Genomic DNA, 25,643 nt, shown 5'->3' on the forward strand with positions numbered 1-25,643 from the left:
GAAGTTCACTTTGCCTTCCTGAGCCCAAGATTTCTTACCTAAGAGGTAAGGGTAACAGTACCCACTTTTCGAAGGTATGAGGATTAGAGATATTTAGGTGTAATGCATGAATAGTGAGCAACGGGCTCATTGTAGGTGCTCAAAAAATGATAATAATTTTGTGATTATTGAGAAGGGTTTATTTCACTCACCTTTACTAGTGTATCACCATGAAGTGTAGAGAAAAGGTAAGGACACAGGCACTGCCCTCAAGGAACTTCCAAGGATGATAAGGGAGATGAAGAGGCAAATCAACAGAGAAAGCAGAAGGGATGAGAGAGCCAGAGGAAGGCAGCTCATGGAAGCATTTGACCCACATGAGGCTTATTATCTGCAAGTGTTTCAAGGGGGTAGTCAGGCTGAAGCCAAATTCTGGAAAAGGACAGAGAGCCTGAAGTCTCCAGAGGCTGTGTCTGGTGAGGAGAGGGTAAGGAAGGCCTCCCGTGATGGCAGGGACCAGGATACCCTGTAGTCATAGTGCTGTGTACACCAGGTTCTCAATGTTTCTGAATGAATAAATAAATGTACAAGCAGATAAACATAGAGGAGATTCCTCAAAACCTAAGATTTGGGGAGTAGGATGGGAGAAGGAAGAGGACGAGGTATAGTATGAGGCCAGAGTTGGGTGACTTTGTACCTCTGGTCTCAGTTTTCTCCGTTTTGTTGTTGGCAGGAAAATGAGTGGAGAAGCCAAGAATATCGAGAAAGCCTGATGTCTGAAACGGCCCTTCTCCTCTCGGCCTAGCTAACTCCTACCCTTCTTTATGACTTGGGCCATAAGTCATCTCCTCCAGGAAGCCTGCCCTGACGTTCTGCCCTCAAGCTGGGTCAGGTGGCCATCCTCTGTGCCCTAATAGCCTCCTAAGTGTGCTTCCCCCAAGCTGCAGTTGTCTGAGACCACATCTTTTTCCCCAGAAGAACAGAAGTGCCTGAGGGCCAGGACTTTGGAACTCGAAAGCACAGCAGTGCCTGGCACAGAGAAGGCACCCTGGCAATGGTGGATGATGGAGGAATGGACGAACACAAATGAGTGAATCAAGTAATGAACTCAGGTAATCTGCTGCGGGTAGGGAAGGGTGAAACAGGACCTGAGTGTGAAACAAACCAGGTCAAGATAGCGTTAGAGTTTCTCTAAGCCCCCTCAGCTGCGTCAGTCCAGGTCAGGAAGACAGTCAGGTGAGTGGAAGCTGGAAGCAGAGTGTTGGAAGTGTCAATAACAGGATAAATGGGGATGACAGCAGCATCTACGTCACTGCACTGAGCTGGGGGTTAAATGAGAAAATGCACCTGAAGTCCCAGCATAATGCCTGAAACCAAGAAAAGTTCTCAATAAGGACGGCTAATACCATCATCACTTTCAGGAAAGACACCTCATTAGCTTCGTTGCTAGTTTGATCCTAAAGCATATGCTTTCAGAATAGATAAGAACACAGAAGTGACTTTGCCAACTAAGTCAATACTGAATTTATGATCTAAGGTATATGCACGTGTGTGTGTGTATGTGTGTGTTATGTATTTGCCTGGCTGAGCTCCTGAGTCAGACAGAACTATTGAATTCTTTCTGCTGACACTGTCTATAAGGTGAAGAAAAGGTTGAAGCTAACTGATTTGCCTATTCAAAGTTTTAGAAAAGATAAATAAATCTAGCATTTTGCAGAGAATCAATGGAAATGATCGCCTCTACAGGATCACTGCAAGGATGGGCATAGATGGAAGATGACCAGTAAGAAAAACCAGCCATTGGAAACAAGACAGAGAACACAATGGAAGAGACAGTCACTTACTTGGCCATTTAACTTTGCCCACATGAGCTGACATGACCTTGACTTTCTTATCTGTAATGTGTAAGTTGTAGAAGATGATCTCAGAGGTCTTCTTAAAGTTGGTACTGAAAGGTACACTTGGGGTAAAACTAAACCAGCACTGGACATGGCATCAGAAAATCTGAATTCAGGTCCCAGTTCAGCTGTTTCCTCACTGTGTAATCATGAACCTCACTTTTCTGAATCTCTCTGGGCCTCAGTTTCCTTAGATGTAAGAAGGGTTAATAATATTCACAGCTTGTTGTGAACACCAAGATCAAGAAAGTGAAAGTACTCTTCTGGAGGGAAAGGGCCTCAAGAGTTTACAAGGGTAACTGAGAGGATATAAATGCTGTCACAGAATATGGTCATCAGGGAGCTCAACGGGTCACTAAACTAAACATGAGTCCCTGCTGCCTGCAGAGAAGACCAAAAGTCCAGCAAAAGGAGCCTAGAGCTTTCCGGCTGCCATCTCTCTGATATGGACCAAAATACTTGAGGAGCCAGCGGCAGCCTGTCCTTTTCCAGAGAGCTTTGCTTTGGGTGCAGGGAGGCAGGGCAAAGGAGAAAAAAAAAAAAACAACAATTCAGGAGCTTGGAGTCTAAAGAACAGAACAAGTGAAGTGTGTGTTTGTGGGCTGAGGACAAACAGGACAGAATCCTCAGTTCCTTGCCAGCCCTCTGGGCCAGGCAGGCTAAGGAAACGCTTCCACAGCAGCAGAGAGAGGGGTGTGTGGGGGGGGGGCACTGCACCGGGGGGTACCTTCATGGCCACGCAGTGTTCCTTCTGCTTCTTCACAGCCTGCCTGTGTGCCGTGGAGAAGGAGGGGAGCAGGGAAGAGGGAGGGCAGCAGCCCCGGAAGGCGGAGGAGGGAAGCCCTCAGCAGAGCTGGCGGCGGGGTTACTCTCGGTCAGTGCCCTCCAGTGCCCAGCTCCGGTTTCAAGATCGCTGTAGTCTCTTTTGTTCAACATGAAAAGAAACCACAGGATCAGCTGCTTGAGAAGTGGGTGGAGAAGGCAAATGAAAAAAAAAAAAAAGAAGTCGAGAAAGAGATCACATCAGCTTCCCAGGCCCAAATACTCTTCTTAAAAGGACCCCAGGAGGGTCTCCCAGCCCTGACCCTGTCGCAGGGGCAATGGCCTGGAGGGGCCACGGCCAGATTCTCGCTCCTGGCTTGACTCAGCCTAAGCCGGGCCTTCTAGACAAGACTGCGAAACATTTCTCTGCCAGAAAAGGGCTGGGAACAAACATACTCAGGTGTCTTCTGGGGTATTTTTTGTTGTTTTGGTTTGTTTTCCTGATGCTACGGCTCCACTTTCTTCTTCAGGGATAGCTCCCGCCTGCTTCACTGAGACGGCTGGACCCTCCCCGGGAAAACCAGGGCTTCTCTGGGAAGTTCAGGGCTCTGGAGAAGGGGGGAAGGCAGCATACCCTGGCTGCTCCCTGGGCTGACTCCTTAGGGCCCGTGAGAGGAGGCCGGGAGCCTGGGGTACACACAGCCTCAGGACCTCCCTGCTGGTCATCTGGGCCCAGGGTCCCCTACCCAGGAGAACTTTCCTTCTCTACAGTGAGGGCTTGCTGACGGACACCAAGACACCCCTGAAAGATCCCAGGTTCTGGAGTCTGGCTAACCTGGTTCATATCTCAGTTCAAGAATTTTCCAGTTATGTGGCCTTGGAGGAGTCACTTAGACTCTCTGAACCTGCATTTTTCTGTAAATGGAGATTGGCCATACTAGGGGGTGGGCTAAGTAAACACTAACGACACTGAGTGAATACTGACTCACACACACTGCAAGAGAAAATACAAGCTGAAAAATTAAACAAGTTCAAAACAAATGTTGATAAAGTCTTGGATGACACTTATGTGAAGGGTTCCACAGAGAAACCAGAATATTTAGGGTCACGCTTCCTGAACCCTTTGAGGCAAGTCCCGGGGAAGCCAGAGTCTTCTCCTGAGACCAATGGGAGCATCACAGCTTCCGGAACCACATTTTCCTTATTCTACATAGACTGGAACTTGCATAAGTTCAACAAACTTCTAAATGGCTACTGAACCCAAAACGCTAGAGCTATGGTTCCAAGTAGCAATATTTCTTGGCGCTCCTTGAAGGCAGGAGCCTGTAATAAAAGAGATGCTGTATAAAGACAGGATCCCTGCCCTTGCCTTCCAAGAGAAGGTGGACAGAGGGTCAGGTGAGCAGAGCCGTGAGCCTGCAGCCCACTCTGCCACTCCAGAATCAGTCAACGTTGAAATCGGGGGATGGGAAGAGACATGACACATCTTTCCCAGATCCATCTGCTAAGGCAACAGCATACCTGTGTCTTACTGAGAAGTGGGCAAGGTGGGAGAGGTGGTCAGGAGCCCCTGGAATGAGGACTAACGTCAGCTGATAGGAAGCTGAATGGTAACCAGGCCCCCAAAGAGCCAATGGAGACTGTGGCCCCAGAGGGAGAGGTGACCTGTTCACACAGGCCAGGAGCTCTGCTAATGCAATGCAGGTGGTGGACACAGTCGGGCTGGCTTGGGAAGCCCAGAAGGAAAAGAAAGATAACACTGGGGAGGTAGCATTGGCCCCAGTGAGTTTGGCACCTAAAGAGAAAAGAGGAAGAGGCAAGGAGACATCGTTAGACAAAGCAAGAAAACAGCTGGGAGAACACTACATGGAGACCCCTTTGTGAAGGCCAGAAAGGTGGAGAGGTGAGGGAGGGTGCCCAGAAGAGGCAAGGAACAGAGAGAAGGTGAGATCAAAATAAGAGGAAACAGAGTCTAGAGACAGGAAAGACCACATCAAACAGAAAGGGCAGAGAGAAAAAGAGCTGGGAAAAAAGAAGGGAGTTGGAGGCATTCAGTTCTTGCTGACGAGCTGGTCTCTGACTGAAAATGAGACCAGAGGCTCCTAACACAACAAGTTAGGGATTAGAATCAGCATGCAGGGCCCTGAGAAGCCCAGGAACATGGGAAAGGAAGGGAAGATGAATTTATCAATTAGGGGCTGAGAAGGGGTTCTTTCCAGGGTTGGACTAAGGAAGAATTGTTCATATATATAAGGTATAAATTACTTCAGTTTTTCTTACTTTTAAAATTAATAAAACGTATATTAAGGGACATGGTAGTGCTTTGTCAGCAGAGGAAGGGGATTAACATGTACCGAGCATCAGATACATTATATGTATTATTTTCTTTCTTTCTTTCTTTTTTAATACACAGCCATTGTATTTTATTTGGCCGTGCCGTGCGGCATGTGGGATCTTAGTTCCACGACCAGGGATCGAACCCATGACCCCTGCATTGGGTGCCCAGAGTCTTAACCACTTGACTGCCAGGGAAGTCCCTATATTATTTTCTACAATCCTTAAAACAAGCTTATGAGAAAGGTATTATTTTTCCCATTTTTCAAATGAGGAAACAGACCCAGAGATGTTAATATCCTGCTCAAGGTCACAGAGCAAGCAGGTGGTAAATCTGAACCCAATCAGCTCAGGCTTACAAAGTTTTGGCTCTTTTCGCTATATAGGAATTAAATGAATCATTTTATTCTTTTAAAATGCTTCATAATGATTTTGGCATCAAAAGCTGGTGATACCACGCATGCGTCCTGGTACTGGAAGAAGGCGCGAAGTGGCAGCATGGAATGGTGCAAAGATGCTGAGCCTTGAGGTCAGACAGACCCTGATTAAATTCACAGCCTTACTCTGTGACCTTGGGCCAAAGATGTAACCCTGTGAGCCTCAGTTTCCTCATCAATAAAATGGGGGTGATAACACCAAGCTGGTGCTGCTGTAAGACTTGAATGTCACAACATATTTAAATGTAAAACGGCATCACAACCTGGTACAGCTTAGTCTGTTGGACACAGTGTCACTCTAAGATTGCCTTTCTGTGCCTCAATGCAACAGCGATGAGAGGGCTAGAAATGCGAAGATTTTAAGGAGAAACAAACTGGACTTCCAAACTGCTCTTTGCCACCCACAAGGTAAATAAATCTCACACTGGAAAAGCACGAGACATGAAACACTGCTGTTGAGGTTAACAACCCAAACTCTTTAAAGGCAGCCTGATATTATGTGGCACATGCCTTCCTGGAATCAAGTACAACTGTGTTTTCTATTCTTGTCTGGGTAAAGCTGACCTTTGATTTGCTTTAGTTCAAGCAATACTTCAACACAGCAGTGCAGCACTGAATCCCCCTGATGGCAGACCAAGCTGGGGTCAAGCCCTACCCTGGATGGAAACCAACAGCCTAGGCTTTGAGACCCTGCCTGGTTTTGACAGGTCTGGGAAACTTTCAAACTATGAAACTCTAAGGCTTCAAATTAGAACTTTTGATAAGTGCATACGGACATGAATTGCAATCATCCAAAGATTTCAAGGAATTTCCAGTTTGATGACATAATGTTGACACAGAGGTCAACTGATCTCCCAGGATGACCCACAGGGGCCCCACAAGGACAGAAAACAAAGTTCGAGGCTGCAGCCTCAACTTCAGCAGCTGCCCAAATGGAAGGAAGGGGCTTAGGCAGGGAAGAAGTGGCTGTGAGTCACAGGATGTTCTTTGTACACGGGCTTTGGGGAACGTTCCGCCCATGTCTGTTACCACGAAGCCGGGAAATAGAGGAAGCCTGGCATTTCCCTCGGAAGCCCCCTTGTCTCTGCTCTGATCCCAGTCCATCCATGCCCAGTATCTTGTGACCTGGGAACTTTTCTGGCTACCCTGGGCTGCTCTCTTGAGGCTGTAATAACATGCTAGCAGAGCATGGAAGTCTGAAGTTCTAGTCCTATTCCTCCCCTTTGCCAGCTGTGCTTCCTTAGGCAAGTTACTTAGCCTCTCTGAACTGCAGCTCCTTCGTGTTTATAAAAAGGAACAAAATTCCCTACCTCACATGATGGTCCTGCAATGAAGTAAAGTCTAAGCCTGGTGCTCCTGATGTGCCAGATACTGTACTAAATGCTTTATGCTTATCTCATGATTCCCCACAACAGCCCTAAGAGAGGACTGTTATCCCCGTTTTGAGGAAACTGACACACAAAGATGCTCCAGAATTATCCAAGATCACACAGCCGGTAAGCAGCAGAGCCAAGAGCTGAACCAAGGCAGTCTGGCTGCCAGGTATGCTGAGTCTCTTAATAATAAACTGTACTGCCCCAGTGGATGTTTACAAGATGCTAACTTTACAACCCTTTCCCTCAACTCCCTGCCAGAGCCAGTCACCAAAGCCTGACCTGCCCTCAGGGGATCAGGTCTTTCTGACTTTGAAAGATCAAAGCAGATTCAAAGGTCCATGCAGTGAGTTCTCAGTATTACCAGTAAACCCAACAGCCAGAAAGCTATGATCCATTTCCCTAAGTAAAGTCCAGCATAACCCTCAGGACTTATTTCATAAAAGTCTTGGTCAGAGCCACATCAAAAAGGTCAAACGAGTCAGATTTGTACCATGAATATATAGAAAATGACAACCATTCCACTGACACTCAAAAATGTCACCGAATGGATGGACAAACTCAAGACCCAAGTCAGGGTGTCAGGATGCAGGTGGCGCTGCCCCAGATCTCTCCTCCCGTCCTTCCCCTTCCAACCCGTGACCTCAACGACATGGGATGTCTTCAACCACTACATATGATACAAACTCGAGAGGGGCCTGGGCCCATGATGTCACCTAGAGATGAAGGAGAGCTGTAGTCTGGATTCCAGGATTTGGGGAAGGAGCAAGGCACTGGGGCAGAGTGGATGTTTGAGCTGAAATGTCCAGCAGGAAGCAGGCTAATGAGCCCATTAGGTATTGCTAAACAACATGTTTCAGTAGCTCTACAGGAAGCAAACAGTAAGAAAGCAAAGGGATACCTCCTTCCCTAGCCCAGTCCTGATCTGAGCAGCACCGGCCCCCACTGGGAAGGCCTTAGCTCCGGCCAGCCTGCTGGTCACCCCACTGGAAAATGCCAGTTCCCCAAAGAGGATGCAGTGGGCTGGAGTGGTGAGCAAACCTGGAGGGCCGGGTGGAAGAGGAGGCCGAGCAAGTAGGCGGTCCTTCCTGTCCCCCCAAGCCTCTGGCAGGGGCAGATGCAGCTGTGTGAGGCCTGAGGCTGACACGGTTTGGGGGACTCTCTTTAAGAAAAAGAATATTTTTTTTAACATCCTACTTTGGCAATTTTTTGATTGCTGAGATCCCTACCAGCGCCTTGGAAGGGGGCTGTGAAAGTGAAACTTCTTTAGCTTCTCAGTAAATCCACTTCAAGCCTCTGGGTTCATGGCAGCCCTTCCAGTAAAGTTCTGGAAGGTAAACCTTGTAGACGAAAGAAAGCCAAGGCTGTGCTGAAGAACTTTTGTCATTATTAGTAATTGAGACCCCTGGTGACTTGGGTTCACACAGTGGATCAACTTGAAAATGGCATGTGCTGGGATTTTATACTTTTCAAGGTGCTTTCATTTGACCCTCAGAATACACTGTGAAGGAGAAAGGGCAGGTGTTATCTCTCACCTTCATTCCACAGAGATTCACTGGTTGCTTACCTGATTGTACTGCTATCATGCTGACGCTTGTGACAGAGCCACAAGCAAGGCCCAGCCCTGCCCTCCAGGAGCTACAGGCGGGGACGGCCCACATCACCAGTCAGTCCCAGGTGATCCCCCGCCCAAGTACCGACCAAGTTTCCAAGATGAAACATGTTCAGGTTGTTTTGCCAAAGTCCCAATTTCAAGGCAAGGAAAGCTGAGGCCCAGAGAGGATGAACAAATTGGCAAAGCCAAAAGGCAGCCAGGAGCAGACGGGGAGGTAAACTAACTCAGATTAATTGCATGTCAACTATGTGCTGTGACCTCACTATCAGTCATCTACAATGTCATCTGATTTAATGCTCAACAACCCGCAGAGCAGCTAATCTCCACTTTTCAGGTAAACTGAGGGTCAGAAAGAATCAAAACATGCCCAAGGTTCACACTTAATGAGGGACAGAGCCTGAACTTGTTCTCAAAGGAATCTTCTTGTGAGGGGGGAGCAAAGTCAGCAAAGACCTATTTCACCATCTTGGTGACATCACTCCCCCAAAACAAATCTTAATACAAAGCCCAAAACGCTTTCTCTTACAGCAGCATTTTCCAATCTTCCAGCATTTACAAACTACTCTCACAAGTTTCACCACATCCACATAAAACGATGTCTTCTTTAAATTAACTTCAAGTAATTTTTTCCTATTTAACAGACTCCTAAGCAATAATACCCATGAAATTGCAATTTGAGATAGGTTAAAAGGAAAAGTTTTCATCTGTGTACTGCTCAAAATCATCTCAGATACCACATAAGACTCACTCAGAGAAACACTCCTTGCCAGACTGCATCTCACAGAGACAGAATCTAGACCTGTCACTTCTTCTAGAGTTTTTGAGAATTTGTGCAACTTTTACACTTCCATTGGACTGTAGTCATGACAGGGACTTAAGAAGAAGGAACGCTCCTCACCTGGACTCCCAAACATTAATTTAGCCCGTACTCAACTGGGCGGTTGTAGGTTTAGGAAGAAGATAATAAAATGTCCAAAAAGTTCCAGTGATGAGAAAACTGAGTGAGGGGCCCCTCTGTAAAGCTTCCTACATGCGTTTCTTATGAGGATGGTTTCAAGGATAATTAGACTTGTCTATGACTTAACTCTTAAAACTGGTGGTCTTCCCAGTTGGGAGATTAATAGAACAGCACAAGAGAGCTCTGTAGAAAGAGCACTGCACGGGGCAGCAGAGGTTTAGCTGTGTTCAATTCCCAGAATATCCCTCTGGCGGCTGTGCAAACTTGGGAAAGTCCCTCCCCGCTGCTGGATCAGAGTCTATTCTAGAACAGAAGTTCCGTATGGACAGAGGCCATATTTGTTTTGTACACCTCTGTGTCCCAGCACCTAGAACAGTGGTTGGGACATATTACATGTTCAATAAATACTGGCTGAACGTTTGAATCAATGAACCCATTTGTCTATAAATGAACTAACTGGTCTCATCCAAGGTCTCATCCAATGAGTGGAAATAAAACAATGCCCTAGCCCAGCAAACCATGGGACTAGAAAAGAGTATTTGAGCAGACACTCCCCTATCCACAAATTATCAGTGGATAGGCCAATGGATTTAGCAGGTGAAGTGGAAGGAAAAAACAAGATGAGTCCTCTAACCAGATCACAGGAGCCCGGTGGCCCAGCACAGATGACAACATGGGTTGGTAGGTCTATAAGAGCCTGAATGGCACTGTCCAAAGGGGCTGTCAGTCTCCAGCCTTGGAATGATCCAAGCCTCCAGTCCTGGACTGATCCAAGCCTCCAGCCCTGGTCCCACAGTCACCAATGACTTGGATGAGAACAAAGAGAGCTATTTATCAAATTCCTACATGACAGGCAACAAGCAGCAGCAGCAAATATAACATATGGCAAAACCAAAATCTAAAACGGTTTGGGTAGGAGGAGATGACATAGGGAATCTAAAAATGTAAACTAGAAAAGAGATAGATATTCTCCCTTTAGGTTCAAGAAGCCAACAGCACAATTCAGAAATGGAGAACAAGTGACTTGCGATTCTGTATGTGTAAAAGGCTCTGTGGTTTGGGTTGACTGCGCGTGGAATATGAGCCAGCAGCGTGACCTGGATGCCAAGAAGCGTCACCGCATTAACAGAAGGATGGTGCTCAGAGCAAAGGAGACAAAGCTCTTTCTACCCTGTGTTGGAAGACTGTTGTAATTTCTGATAAACTTCAACAAAGACGCAGACACACTGAAACACAACTAACCAGAGAAGAGGCAGAAATGGGGGGGGGGGGGGAGGCGGGTGACATTCCAGAAGAGGAATGGAGGCCATTTAGCCTAGAAAAACAAAAGATTTCAGGAAGTGGGGGGGGGGGGAAGAGCTGTCTTTTAACACTTCAAGGGAAATAGATTAGCCTCTTTCTCTGGGAGATAAGCAGACCAGTGAATAGATTCTGATAATTAGAATACCAGTATTCTAATATTGGGTATCCTGCCAATACCTGAAATGAGCTGCCCTGGGAGAGGCAGGTTCCCTCCTCAGCTAGGTAGAGAAGGTTGATGAGGGCAGGACTCTGAACCAAGGATCCTTCCCATCCACAGAGTGACAGTGCAAGAGAGCTGAGCCCATCACGCTGTAAGTAGGGGTGTCGGGGCAGAGAAACAGAGGTCTCCAAGTCAGGATTTACACCAACATACCCCAGCCTCAGACGCTCTCTGAAATCTAGAGTGCTATTCAAATTCGGCAAAGAGTTACTGATTTCACCTCGGAAGAAGCACCATTTCTGTTGCACTTCCCTCTGGACTGAGGCCGGGCTCAGTGCTGCAAGACAGGCAAAGAAAGGTAGAAGCACTTAAGAAGTAGCTGCAGGGCAGATAAGAGACCATACTGGGTGAATGGAGAGATAAGCCTTGATGGGAGACAATCATACTCAGAGATCTCTCTACAGAGCTGTGCAGAGAAAGTTGTTTGAACGCAGGTTTGGTTTCTCTTCTCTACCCTGACTCATGTCTCTAGTTGCTCTGCGTCTAAGGAAGCACCCACTGAGATCTGAAACAACACCCTCCCCCATCCATAGTCTGTTTCTCTGGCCGTGCAGTGCAGAGGCAGAAGAGCAAGGCCAGGTGCTCAGAAATGCATCACTGACACACAGGAGTAACATTGGCTCCCATTTATTGAACACCTACTATGTGCCAGAAACTGCGTTAGGGTTTACATTTCACATTGCAGGTTACTTATTATTTACAGCTGAAGAAATTAAGGCTCAGAGAGGTTAAATAGCTTGGCCAAGATGGCACCACTCCAAAATAATCATAGCTCATATTCACTAAGTGCTTCCTATGTGTCACATGCGGTCTTTCAGCAATTAAATGGTTCATCTCCTTTACTCCTCACAACAATCCTATGAGCTAGGTTCTCCTATTGTCTCCATTTTACAGAGGAGAAGAGTGGCCCCAAAGGGGTCTAAAGGACTTATTCACAAAGTCACCAAGCTACAGAGTAATACATCGTAGCTCTCTTTCCTCTTGGTCACACTGTCTCTGCAGTGGAAGAAGTAACCCTGACTCTGTCTCTGGTCCACCAGGCAGGGGGCCCCCAGCAGATAAGGAAGGACTAATGCTTTGATTGGTGATTGCTACCCCTCTGTGTCCTGTGCTGAGACAGACAGGTGTGCAGGATGGGGGTCTATAGGGCAAGAACACAGCATCCAGGTGGCCTGATTGTGCATCCAGGAGTGGTCCAGCTGGGAGCTCCTCGAAGCTGACCCAGGAGCCCAAGCACAGTCACACCCGTCTCTGATGGGAAATGACACCTCCCCCGCACCACCCCACACTGCTTGGCCTCCCTTTGTTGGCAGATCCCACCCTGCTCACTGCCTCTTTTCCTGCCCAGGGAAAGCACAGTCTGGCTTCCCAAGAGAAAGCTCCAATCCAAGCCTGGTTTAAACTCCAGCACTTTACACCATTTCTTCTTTCGCCAAGTGGATGGCAAACTGGGAGTCCTCTCAGCAAAAGCTGGCCCACCCCGTTCCTCCCAAACACCAAACTGAGAAAAAAAGTACTTTCCTGGAGTAGTGGCAGCAGCTAACTCCTGATGGCTGCAATTTATCCCCCATGCTGTTTAGAACCACCGGTGCATGGAGATGACAAAAAGCAGACTGACTCTCCGTCAGCTTCGTTATTGCTTTTAAATTCTCTACAGACCACGCAGGCCATCACGGCCTGCACCCAGGGGTCTGCTCCCACCGCCCCCTGCCCCCCCGTGGTAGGCCACGGCCCGGGAGGCTGCTCTGTGGTGACTTCTGCAACCAGTGCCTCGGCCAGCAAGCTGCCTGCTCTCAGCCGCTTCCTAGATGGCATGCAGTAAACTGCCCGGGCACACCCCGGATCAGAGATAAAGGTGTCACTTTTTAAAGCTCAGAGTTCAAGTACCCATCAGACTAAATCAAATGACCTGGGGGAAGATGAATTGCATTTTCCTCTTAGAAATGAATGCTCAACTTTCACTTCTCCATATCAAGTTGCAACTTTTAACTGCTCTTACATGCCCAGAAGTATCCCATCTGTAAATCTTCCCATTCATGGCAACCATATGGCCAACTCCAAAAACATGAGGTTGGCAGGAACCTGCCCGCCTAACGGTCCTAACGCCAGGCCGGTGCCATTCCTCTCTGGGGGGTTTTCTTCTGTGTCCCCAGAGAAGGCCAGCACACTCACTGAGTCCCTAGTTTCTTCTCAAATACATCCTGCAGAGAGGCCTTACAGCCCAGCCACTGAGGAGGAAAACCCCGTAGGGAAGAGCTAAAAGGAACAAGTGCCAGGCCGCCTGGGCTGCTGTCTCTCCCTGGTGCAGGTTAACTTCCAATCACGAACCAATTCACAGAAGGCTTTCGCTTACCTGAGCTGGAAGGCTCGACCCGGTATAATGTCCTTAGAACTTGGCGTATGTTCTTCATGCTGGTGTCTCTGTGGCTGTACAGAAGAAGTCGCCGAGCATCTGAGAACAGGCGGGACACACTGCAGGGGGTGCAAGAAAAGTTGAAAAGCCCTGGTTAGGCCAGCTGTCTCTCCAGCTTGAACAAAGTACCTGCCGGGAAGACCCAGCCTGGCTGCAGGGTCCTCCGTGGGCCGGCCCTGACCCACTCCTGCTGCCCCGTCCTCCAACTTCACTGAGACCCTCTGCTCACAACCACCCAGCCACCAGCCCTGCCCCAAATGCTCGTCCTCATGTGTCCACACAACCAAACCTCACCAGCCATCAAGGGCCAGCCCATGTGCCGCCTCTCCAGGAAGCTCTCACACACACACACACACACACACACACACACACACAGGTCCCCAGGACCAACTTCTCCAAAAGACACAGCAGACACAGTGCCTAGGGCCCAGGATACTCCTTTTTTTTTTTTTTTTTTTTTTTAAACATCTTTATTGAAGTATAATTGCCTTACAATGGTGTGTTAGCTTCTGCTTTATAACAAAGTGAATCAGTTATACATATACAATATGTTCCCATTTCTCTTCCCTCTTGCATCTCCCTCCCTCCCACCCTCCCCATCCCACCCCTCTAGGTGGTCACAAAGCACCGAGCTGATCTTCCTGTGCTATGCGGCTGCTTCCCACTAGCTATCTATTTTACATTTGGTAGTGTATATATGTCCATGACACTCTCTTACCCTGTCACATCTCACCCCACCCCCTCCCCATATCCTCAAGTCCATTCTCTAGTAGGTCTGTGTCTTTATTCCCGTCTTGCCACTAGGTTCTTCATGGCCTTTTTTTTTTTTTTCCTTAGATTCCGTATATATGTGTTAGCATACTGTATTTGTTTTTCTCTTTCTGACTTACTTCACTCTGTATGACAGACTCTAACTCCATCCACCTCATTACAAATACCCTTATGGGTCCACAAAATTTTTAAATTTCTTTTAAAATCAGAAAAAAAATAATTCAGAAATTCAGAATGAATGCATATGATAATGAATCCAGCCTGGATTATACTCATCTTTATACCAACACAGTTATAAAATAAAATTTTTAATATTGTTGCAAGGAAGAAGGGGTTCATGAAAGCCACAAAGCCTAAGGTCCATGAACATTATAACGTGGCCCTGCCTGCCTGGCGGCAGCTTCCTCAAAACTGTCCTGCTACATCTCCTGCAGTTCTTAGTCCTTTCTAACTCATGCCACAGTTCTGTGCCTTCCAAGAATCTTCAACGGCTCATTTGGGAAACACTTATTCAGCCCTAATGTCTGTTGCTGAAGCCAGGAGCCAGGAATACAAAAGTGAGGAAAGCAGCATCCTGGCCCTCAGGGAGCGCACACCCAGGGCTGAGAAAGACTTGCAGATGAAAGACCGCTGCAGTGTGATAGGGCAGCAATGGAGGAAGAGAGGTGATCTGAGAGCAGAGAGGACCAAACTCTCCCAGCCTTGGCTGTGAGCTCCTTGAGGACAGGCCCCTCCCCCTGCACAGCTCTGCATCCCCAGCTCCTGGACCTGCCGTTTCCCACACACAGTAAGTGTTTGCTAACTGAGTGTTTGCTCATTAACGGATGAAGCTGATGTGCTATGTCTCCCTTCTCTACTTACCCGCCAGTTTTTGGAGGAAAAGCCCCCAACCACAGGACTTTCATCTACATAACGTTACTCCTAAAATGCACCAAAGTGAGGTCACACAGGCTTAAATCCTGGCGGCAGTTCTCTCTGGTCTCATTCTTTGGACTTTATCACACAAACCGTCACAAAAGAAGCTTCACTCAAACCCAACCATTCAAAATTCCCCGGAGGTTGAGAAGGGAAAGGAAAAGTATTAACTGACAAGTTTGGGAATGAAAACCTGATCCCGTACTTACATGGACTTGTTAAAGTTTCCAACAACCCCGGGGGCCTCACCAGGAGTCGGATAACGGAAACAGGGGTTATTGGCATTACAGATAATCCCCTGAACCCAAGGAAGTGTTCCTGCAGAGGGCATGGCTTTGTTTGGAAAGTGGCCTGTTGAAATCAAGGAGAAGAAAAACACAAGGAGAAACATTAATTCTTTGAAGGATTTGGGACTTGACAGGAACCTCTATCTCTTTTGGTTCCACCAAACATTGCTCCATCCCAAGTCTGTCTGTCCCATTCCCCACATCCCTGGGACCTGCCACCCTGGACTAATCTGACCCTGAGTTGGAAATGTGGCATCAGATAGCGGATCTTAATCTACTTGATATAGTCTGTTGAGTGGGATTCATGACACCAGCCTTGGGGAAGTGACCAGAGGGGCTGATTAGACCATATACAGAAGCTGCCTGGAGGGCAGCAAGTATTGGCTCCTCATTCCTTCATCTTCTAACACTCACCTCCCCTTTCAGGGACACAGAGGGGCCCTGGCGAGGACCTAATCCAATTCCTTCACATTTGAAGGAGGAAACCACGGCAAGATAAAGTGGCTGATGAAGAACACTCAGGAAGTCAGTGGGCAGGACCAGGGGCAGAACCCACATTTCTGTGATCCCAATCATGCTCCTTCCCTTCCACCTGTGGCCTCCTTTATCTGCTAGCTTTTCTCAGTCCCCCCGGTACTGTCCTCTGTGACCTCTGTTCACCTTCTCCACTAGCTCCCAAGGTCCTCAAAGGCACCTAATGAACGTGCTGACTTGGGGGCAGATGCCATCTCTGAAGCGATGTTAGTTGCTGTTGCTGTTTCTCTTCCCATCAGAGCACCGAGCCCCGTCCAACAGGCCATCTCCTCTCTGTCCCCTTCCCTTCATTACGGAGGAGCTTCGTACAAACAGCAGGACTGAGTGTACAGGGGCTGGTGTGCTGCATCAAAGGCCATGGGGCTGCTTACGGGGATCAAGATAAATGTGCCCTGGAACCAGGGGCTCCTAACCTGAGACCAAGCATGTGTGGATTCCTGTGACAGAAAGGCTGAGGCTCCACGCTCATCATATTCTCAGGGTTATCTGTGACCCCAAAAGAGTTAACAACCATTAAGAACCATGGCTCTGAGTAGTGAAGAGCCGTAGAGCTTCACAGGCTTTAGGGTCAAACCAACTGGGATTTACATCCAGTCTCTGCAACTTGCTAAGCAGTGACTTTGGCCAAGTCATTGACCCCTTAACCCTCAGTTTCCTCATCTATAAAATGGTGGTAACAATACAATCGATTTCGCAGAGCTGTAGTGAGTATTACATGAGTTTTTACAAGCAAAGCACGCCGCAGAGTGCCTGGCAGAGATTAAGGCTCAGTGAACGGGCCCGTTAGGGTTACTGAGGCGCTGTGGTGGCCAGCCTACCATAGTACTTCCTTGGCTCTTGCCCAGCCAGGAACACTCCTTCCATCACACAGCAGCCCCTCCCCCAGGCAGAAACCCGGTTTTATTCAGCTTACTATTTTCATGCAAATGGACTAACAGAGTTAGCCAGAAGTTCACCCACAGCCAGGACTTGCTATACTTTGCATTTCAATACTGGGGTCCTTCTATCTTTCTTTTTCTTCTATCCACATTCCAACCAGAGAGGCAACATCCAAAGCAAGGATGAACCAAGATTTGGTCCCTGTGGCCACCCTCTGCAGGGACTCTGGCCTGTTGAACATTTACTCAGTTAATCCCCTTATCTCCCTGTTAATAGTTCAAGGAAAACCAAACAAGGTCCCTTGCCTAAGTCAGCTGCTCCTCATTCAGGGGAGATTTATGTAACCCAACCAAATACTCAAAGGACCAAGGGATTCTCCCTTTTAACCTCCAGGAAATACTGGCACCAAAGGCAGGGTGATGTTGGTCCAGCACACCAACAACATGCTTCAGTCTAAACCTTGGTGAGTGAAGCAAAGACCCTTCCTCGTGTGTCGTGTCCCACCTGATTTGCAAATAAAAGCAGGGTGAGGACTTGGCATTGGTGCACAGGATGACAGTCAAGTAGCTTAATGGAGTCTCATGACCCAGGGAAGTGATTAGGACCTTGATGGGTCTGGGTCAAACTGGGAAAGATTTATGGGGAAGAATTATATACCATTCCTCTGTTCCTAGAGACAAGACACCTCTGTAAGCCTCACCTTAACTCTCTGCCCTTCCAGCTAGGTCCCTAGAAGGTGGTGAGAACAGGAAGTAAGGTTGCAGTAGTAAGTACATAGATGGAGGGCAAAAGTCTTATCTATCTCCCATAGGTATAGGAATTTCACATTTCTGAGAATTGATGGTCTGGATTCAGAGAGATTTGGGTCAAAATTCAACAACTTGCCCAAGATCACAACCTCAGCAAGTGGCAGAGCCAGGATCCAAACAAACCCGTCTGTCTGATACCAAGGTCTGCACTATTTCCCTTACACCGTCTTGTCTGCTTGTGATAATTCCTGAGAAAGAATAGCTTATCAGATGAAAAAGCTGAGTTTTCCCTGAAATGTGTACTTCAGTGGGGCTTAGGGTAATGCTTATACAAAATCAAATACACACTTGTTCATCAATCTTTGAGGTTCCAAACAAGAAAGCAGTGTTACCTTCCAGGCCCACAAACTGAGTGTGTATTTCATTGTAAGCTCTTTTTCTTTTTGGTGAAATCAGAAAATCACATCTGGTAGAATGTTTTGAGGTTTCGTGGGGTTTTTTAAAACTTGAATATGTATAATGTGTACTGGCAAATTAGCAGGTAAATAACTGCCACTACGTGCCCTGAGAGACACGGGACCAGACCAAGAACACAATTCAAAGGTGACCCCAGCCCTCCCTCTTCCCTGAAGAACTGTATCCTGCACACCTGTAGGGCTGGTGGGATGTGGGTGGAGCTGGTTAATGACAGGAAAAGTCGCTGGAGCCACGGAAAAGAGGTCCCAGCCAAACCTCCCCCATAGATGCTGATCTTTTACACTGGGACATTTTTGCTGTATTAATCCATCCAGCAAGCCCAGCCAGGAGAGAAGGGCTGTGACTGTGGGATAACACAACAACCATATGGGGTAGGTCTTATTATTCCCTTTTTATAGAGATGAGGAAACCCAGGTACAGAGAAGCCAAGCCACTTGCCCAAGGTGACATACCTGTGTTGAAGCCAGGATTCAAACCTAGGTAACCTGACAGCTGGAGCTTGTGTTCTCAGTCACTACTGTATTATCTATGCTCACTGAAAAGGCCATCATCCAAACACATGATTGGGAGTCAGATGACCTGAGCTTTATTTCATCACTGTCACTTGATACATATGTGACCTCGGGCAATTCCCTGCACTTCTCTGAGCCCCAATTTACTTATCAAGAAATTAAAGCAGGGCTTCCCTGGTGGCGCAGTGGTTGAGAATCTGCCTGTCAACGCAGGGGACATGGGTTCGAGCCCTGGTCTGGGAAGATCCCACATGCCGCGGAGCAACTAGGCCCGTGAGCCACAACTACTGAGCCTGCGTGACTGGAGCCTGTGCTCCGCAACAAGAGAGGCCGCGATGGTGAGAGGCCCGCGCACCGTGATGAAGAGTGGCCCCCACTTGCCACAACTAGAGAAAGCCCTCCCACAGAAACGAAGACCCAATGCAGCCATAAATAAATAAATAAAAATAAAATTAAAAAAATAAATAAAGTCATTGCCATGCAGCTCAAAGGAGTAATTTATAAAAAAAAAAAAAGAAATTAAAGCAAATGATAGCAATTATAAAGTCCATTATACAAGGTTGTTATGAGAATCAAATGAAATAATATTAGTCAATCCGAGATGTTCTCCACAAATGCTGCTTAAAATTATATGTTCCATGATTTGCAACTGTGTGGTAAAGACATAATGCATATGAAAAAGCCCGGCAGGGACCAGATGATAGTGGTATTAAGGTATTGCCTTAGGGGGCTTTTTTAATTACCCCTTTCTGAGCTATCAGTAAGGTTATTTTACTTTCATGATTGAAAATGCATGAAACAGATGTTGGCTATTATTATAATTACTATTATCACCATCTACTAGGACTGAAAATGGTTTCCTGAGCTCATGCCTTATCAAACAATTGAAAGCCTAGCTTTTCTGTTCCGAACCATTTGCACTGTTTCCTAAAGATAGCATCTTGGGAGAGGTCACATTTAGCCCATGCCCATTGCCTGGATTTCGCTTGCCAGCAGTAAGTCTCAGGCGGGATGCTCATATACTCACATTCATGTTGTTCATAGGGTGGGTAGCTCAGCCGCACGGAGATCAGGATCAGGAAGATAAATAGAGGCCAGGCCACTTCCAGCAGCAGCTGACACTGATGGGAAATAAGACAGAGCACTGTGAATTAAACCAACAGAAAAACGTAGATGCCTAATGCTATTGAGCTTTGGGAAATCCACAAAAAAGTTAATTAAACAATCGATCAGGGCTTCCCTGGTGGCACAGTGGTTAAGAATCCACCTGCCAATGCAGGGGGCATGGGTTCGAGCCCTGTTCCGGGGAGATCCCACATGCCACAGAGCAACTAAGCCCATGCACCACAACTACTGAGCCTGTGCTCTAGAGCCCATGAGCCACAACTACTGAAGCCCACGTGCCACAACTACTGAAGCCCGCACACCTAGAGCCTGTGCTCCACAACAAGAGAAGCCACCGCAATGAGAAGCCCGCGCACTGCAATGAACAGCTGCCCCCGCTCGCCACAACTAGAGAAAGCCCGCGCACAGCAACAAAGACCCAATGCAGCCATAAAAATAAATAAATAAATAAATAAACAATTGATCAACTTCTCCAGCGTCTCTTACCACTCTCTAAGCTTTGATAATACTGAATTGTTTGCAGTTCTCACCTTATAACTTACTATTCCATACCTCTGTGTTTTCCCTACAGAAGGGAAGATGCTTCCCATCCTGCTTCATCTGGCTCACTTCCACTCATCCTTCAAGATTCAACCAGGCACAATTTCCTTTACTAAAATCTCAGGCTGAGCTGGAAGCCCTTCTGCTGTACTCCCAGAGTAACCCATGCATCCTCCTCCCATAACAGTTTCCCTGAGCCCCTGAAATCATGTTTTTATCACTGGTTTCCTCACTACAATATGAGTACCCTGAAGGCAAGCACTGGATCACGTCATCTTTGCATCTCCAGCCTTAGCATAGTGTCAGGTATGTTATGACCATTTGTTAAAAGAAGAGGGCCAGGGCAACCTGCTGTGCTAAACACATACCACCTTGGCTCTAAAGGAACACACAAAGCTGCCCCCTGCAGGGCTGAGAATAGGGCTCCAAAGGACAATGGAAATTCACATGCAGTTCCATAGTGACCTGAGTGCCCCCAGGACTGCAAAGATCTGGGAAGAGTGCAAAGTCCTTCCCCATCCATCGAGATCTGGTCATCACCTTCTCCAGTGGGTTAGAAGATCATTAAACATATGTAACTGTGATCCACCAGTTAAAGCAATGGGGTTTCTCTAAAGGAAAAACCTGCCTCAGTGAGCTACCAGGGGATAAATAAGCACAGGGACAGGATGGAAATCATGAGACATAATCTAACTAAACCTGTGGTGTTCGGACAACTAGTTCCACGGCCTGAAGCCTCACCTCTTTCATTCCTTTCAGTTCTGGACTCAGATGTTCTAATTAGGATGAACACCAAAGAGCCCAGAATAGTCACGGGCCCTTGTGGTTGAGAGTAACTACAACTGTGGCTTCAGAGCCAAGAGAACACTGATATGAAATCCCTCCTTTTATTTAAACAGAATTTTTTTTGATCCCCAAGTCCATATATTTTTATTGTGGAAATTTTGAAATTAAAAAAAAAAAATACAGAAAAGTAGAAAAAAATAAATATAAATCACCATTAATTCTACTTCCTGGAGATAATCCCTAGTAAATTAAGCTACCAATGGTTCTCCATTAATATTTTTTTGTCTTTTTTTCCTATTCATACATAAATAATGATTTTTCTCTACAAAATTAAGATTATACAGCATATATAATTTTGTATTTTGCTTTTTCATTGAACATCATACTGGGAGTGTTTTCCATGACATAAAATACTCTCTTAAAATATGGATTTTAATGGCCACTTGATACTCCACGCTGTGAATAGATCATAATTAATTTAACCTTTCTGCTTCAGATTGGTTTTAGCTTTTATTATTTGTCATTGGATTTCACATTCCAAAGACCTTTGATATGGTTCCACATTAAACTCTTTTTTAAATCTTCTTTTTAAAAGGAAATACATGGATGAGGACAGTGGATGTCCTAGGATGATAAGAACATGAGTGATTTTTTTAAACACCTTCCTGTGTTTTCTAAATTTTCCATAATGAGCATGTATTACTTCTCTAGTAGAACAAAAAAAAAAAAAACCCCACTGTCACCATATAACTATGAAGAATAGTTTGCTCTAGATAGCACACCAGGAAAAAAAAAAGACAAATGGGTCCTTCTTTGGAAGAAAGCATGCTGTCATTGGGGTCTCCAAGACCAAAGATGGGGCTGGTCTTGCTAAATATTTCTGTCAATAATCCCAAAGAGGTAACACACAGTGAAATCTCCAAGCTTTCAAATGACATTCAGCCTCCTCTACCAGCTGAGCTGCAAGTCCCTCCTTGGGCTCCCCAAGTACCCTGAGCCTCTACCAGCACTGGGCATAGCAGGGGCTCCTCCTCTAGTGTCCCTTTCTTCTCACTGAGCCTGCCGCATGATAAGGGCTTGAAAAATGTGTGTTGAGTGAGAGAATGAACTGAAGTTTACAAAATAATAAAGATGGAAATGTAAGTCAGTTGAGCCCTTTGGGAAAGCAACTTGGCCATATGTATTCAAAAGATATGTTTATTCCCCTTGACCAAACAGTATTCCTAGAAATTCATCCCACAGAACTAAGTTTAAAATATCTAAAAGCTATATACACTAAGTTACTCATTCTTTCAAACACTATAATTGCAAAGTATTGGAAACAACTTAATTGCACAGCAATAGAGAAATGATTAAATATGGCACATCTACTCAACAATACATTATGCAGTCACTACAACAAGGTTTATGAAACACAGACACTATTAACCATATAATATTAAGTGAAAAAAGTGGAACACAAAATTGTATGCATTCCAAGCTTACAGCTAAATAAAATCACTCACAAATATTAACAGATGGGAGTAAAACTACCAAAAAACGGTTTAACTGTGAATACATTCAGAAAAGAATAATGAAGTTAAAAAAAAAAAAGCAACAAAACCAAAATTAAATGAAGAGTATGAGTAAGATAGTCATCAGCCTTGAAGCTCTGAAGCTACTATGTATACTTTTGCGATAAATAATAGCTACCATTTACTTTTTTAGAGTCAAGTGTGTAGCAGGCACATTATACATGGATTATTTCATTTAAGCCTGCAAACAACCCTGAGATGTAGGAACCATTATTGTCTGTATTTTATATGTGGCAAGGCTAAAGCTCAAGGAAGGGTAAGTCACAGAGAAAGTCAGTGGCAGGGTTGAGATTAGCAGCTAGTTTTGCCCAACTCGTGTGGCCCAGGTAGGAAATGACCCCTCTCTAGGTGGCACAGTTAAAAAATACCAACAGGTTCCACAGAGGTAAAATGAGCTCATGGCCTATAGGTTTATGATAGTTACGGCCAATCCTGAGCACCTACTGTGTACCAGGGATTTATATACCTCATCTCTAATATTTAATTTTCACAAGAACTTTGGGAGGTAGCTGGTATCACTAGATAGTGAAGAAAGTAAGATTGGGGCAGGTTATGAGCCATAGCCTGGTAAGAGAGTGCACCAGAGTTTGAACCCAGATCTACTGACCCCGACGTGCTTTTGCACCCATCATCCTGCCTCTCACAGAGCCATGTTTGAGATGTATACCTTACAAGATGGCCAAGACTTACAAGACTCCACTTAAGAGGAGTCTGGCACTCACCAGCCCTCCTGGGCACTGATCTGACCCAGTGAATCAAAGTTTATGTTCCTGGACATCTCTGTAGCCCCACATCTAGGATCCAGTAGGGGAGCAGATGCTCAAAATATGTTGATTGATTGAAAAAAAAAAAAATGAATGGATCTTTCCCTTGGCACTAATAGCAAAGAGCACGAAGAAAATCTTGCAACTCATTTTCAGCAGCTGAAGCCAGTGGGTGTAAGCAGATTAGGGAAAGAGGTAAGGAAAAGACTGACAACAATAATGACAGCTAATACTTAAATAGGTCTTACCATGTATCAGCGTTCTAAGTGCTTAACATAGATGAACTCATTTAATCTTCAAATAACCCCATTAGCACTATTATAATACCCAGTTCACAGATGAGGGAACTGAGGCTGAAAGGGTAAATAAATTGCCCAAAGATACAAGCCTGGTAAATGGCAGAGCCAGAATTCAAAGCCAGTCCAACTCAAGGGTGTGTTCTTAGCCACTATGCACCCCAGCCTCCTTACCCCCTGCCCCATTACCAGAGTATCTAGATCTTGATCTTTATAAGCCGTGCTGAGCTGAGATACTAACATGTATGAATGAATGAAGAGACCGTCTCCAAGAGCCAGCACTCAAACCAGAGAACTCGTGACACACAATTCTCTCCGTGCACTTTTACTCTGAACCTCTAAAATTATTTCTGTCATTGAACATAGAATTTGCCTTCCAAACTCAGGGGGCTGTTCTAGGTACTTCTTTTCCTAATAGCCTCCCTCTAGAAACCCAATTCGACTTCTGCCAGGAATGCCATTCTGGCTCCACTCATTGTCAAAATCAGATTTCTCCCCCATCTCTAAGCACTTTAGCACTTTTCCTTTAGAATAGGCCCTCAAAAATATTTGGGTTGGCCAAAAAATTCGTTTGGGTTTTCCATACCAGATGGAAAACCCAAACGAATTTTTTGGCCAACCCAATAGCTTGGAAATAAGACTGGAAATAGCTTGGAAATAAGACTGATGCTTTACTGCTACACACTCCTATAGAAAACTAGAAAACTCTTCTAAATCTTAGTCTGATGATAGCTACCCACCTCCCTCCACATCTGCCCCCACCACGAGGCAGAGGAGATGGAGAGGAACACCGTGTTCAAAAGATGCTTCTTACCAAAGTTAGAAACTCAGAAGCCTTCTTTTAGGTTGGGTATTAAAACAAAAATTCTGATGTTTCAGTAAATTGCTACACTGAGCTGCTCTGGGGACTTTCCACCTCGTTATTCCTCAGCAACAACATGGGGATAATATGAACGAGCGTTTCTAGAGCAGGGTTTCTCTCAACAGCACTATTGACATTTGCGGCCAGATAAGCGTTGTAAGGAGCCCTCCTGTGAATGTAAGAATGTTTCCCCCATCCCTGGTCCCCACCCGCCAGAACCAACAGTACCAACCACCCCTGGCCAGGGCTGTAACCGACAAACAATGTCTCTAGACATTACCCAGTGTCCCTGGGACATTAAAATAGTGCTAGGCTACTTTTAGAATTTGATAAGGTAATACGATTCAATGGGGAAAAGAAACAGATGAAAATATGGAAGACTATTCTGAGAGGTTAAAAAAGTAAAATGTGAGACAATGAATTTTCCCAGTTAACAGGATGTTCATCAAAGCAATAGCACACTCTAGGTTATATCAGCATCACGATGAAAAATACTTATCGATATATACCTCAATTAAGTCTGGACAAATTAAAGTGAAATCTTAAAGATCAAATCAGAGAAATGCTTGAGGGAAAAAGAAATCTGAAAACCACGCCTGCCCTCCCAGAACTGTAAAGCCTCATGCGGTGATGGTGGATTTTTAAATTGGTTTGATCCTTCGGAAGGACATCTGATCGTATATGTCAAGGGCCATTTCCTTGGACCTAGGAATCGTACTTCTGAGATTTTGGCCTAAGGAAATAATATAAAAATAAGAAAAGGCTATATGTATAAAGTCTTCATAGTAGTTTATGTATAACAGCAAACACGGGAAACATCTGAATGTTGGCAATAGGGTATGAACTTACAAAATGAAAACTGCATTGATGGATTACTGTAATGCTACCAGGAATGTCAGTGGCATTATCCCATGGCAGATTTGGCCCAAAAGATCCAGCCCCTCCTCTTACTAATTTACTAACTTATAAGCACTTTCTTCACCTGTGGAACAGAAATTGTAATGCATACCTCTCAGAATTGCTGTGAAAATCAAGAAGATAACGGATACAAAAGTACTTTCAAAAGTACAAAACACAGCCTACACATCAAGAATCATTATTATAAATATGTAAATTATTTGGAAACACGGCAGCATATATGCCAAACGATGTTAAATGAAAGAGGAAAACAGAGCACAAAATGGTATGTATGTATGTATGTAATGATTATAATTGTCTCCTTGGGCTATCGTCCTTCAAGTCCCCTCAGTGCCAAGGACCACGTCATCTGACCCTCGTCAT

At 45.7% G+C, this 25,643-nt stretch overlaps 1 protein-coding gene across 6 annotated transcripts in view; it reads right to left on the reverse strand.

Annotated features, from left to right (window-relative positions):
* Positions 1 to 25,643, reverse strand: part of ABCA1 (ATP binding cassette subfamily A member 1) — a 176,655-nt gene that overhangs the window by 85,325 nt on the left and 65,687 nt on the right. For 5 of the 6 annotated variants that reach the window (XM_036855459.1, XM_036855458.1, XM_036855455.1 and 2 more), the window contains exons 3-5: positions 19,443 to 19,536; positions 15,187 to 15,328; positions 13,232 to 13,350 (exon numbers count right to left, since the gene is read on the reverse strand). In XM_036855459.1, the coding sequence (XP_036711354.1) occupies positions 13,232 to 13,350; positions 15,187 to 15,328; positions 19,443 to 19,536 (355 nt within the window). Of the gene's footprint in view, positions 1 to 13,231; positions 13,351 to 15,186; positions 15,329 to 19,442; positions 19,537 to 25,643 lie in introns of those variants that run through there. The other variant, XM_036855461.1, reaches the window with a different exon arrangement.

This window comes from Balaenoptera musculus, chromosome 6 (genome assembly GCF_009873245.2).
Source record: "Balaenoptera musculus isolate JJ_BM4_2016_0621 chromosome 6, mBalMus1.pri.v3, whole genome shotgun sequence".
Lineage (NCBI taxonomy): Eukaryota > Metazoa > Chordata > Mammalia > Artiodactyla > Balaenopteridae > Balaenoptera > Balaenoptera musculus.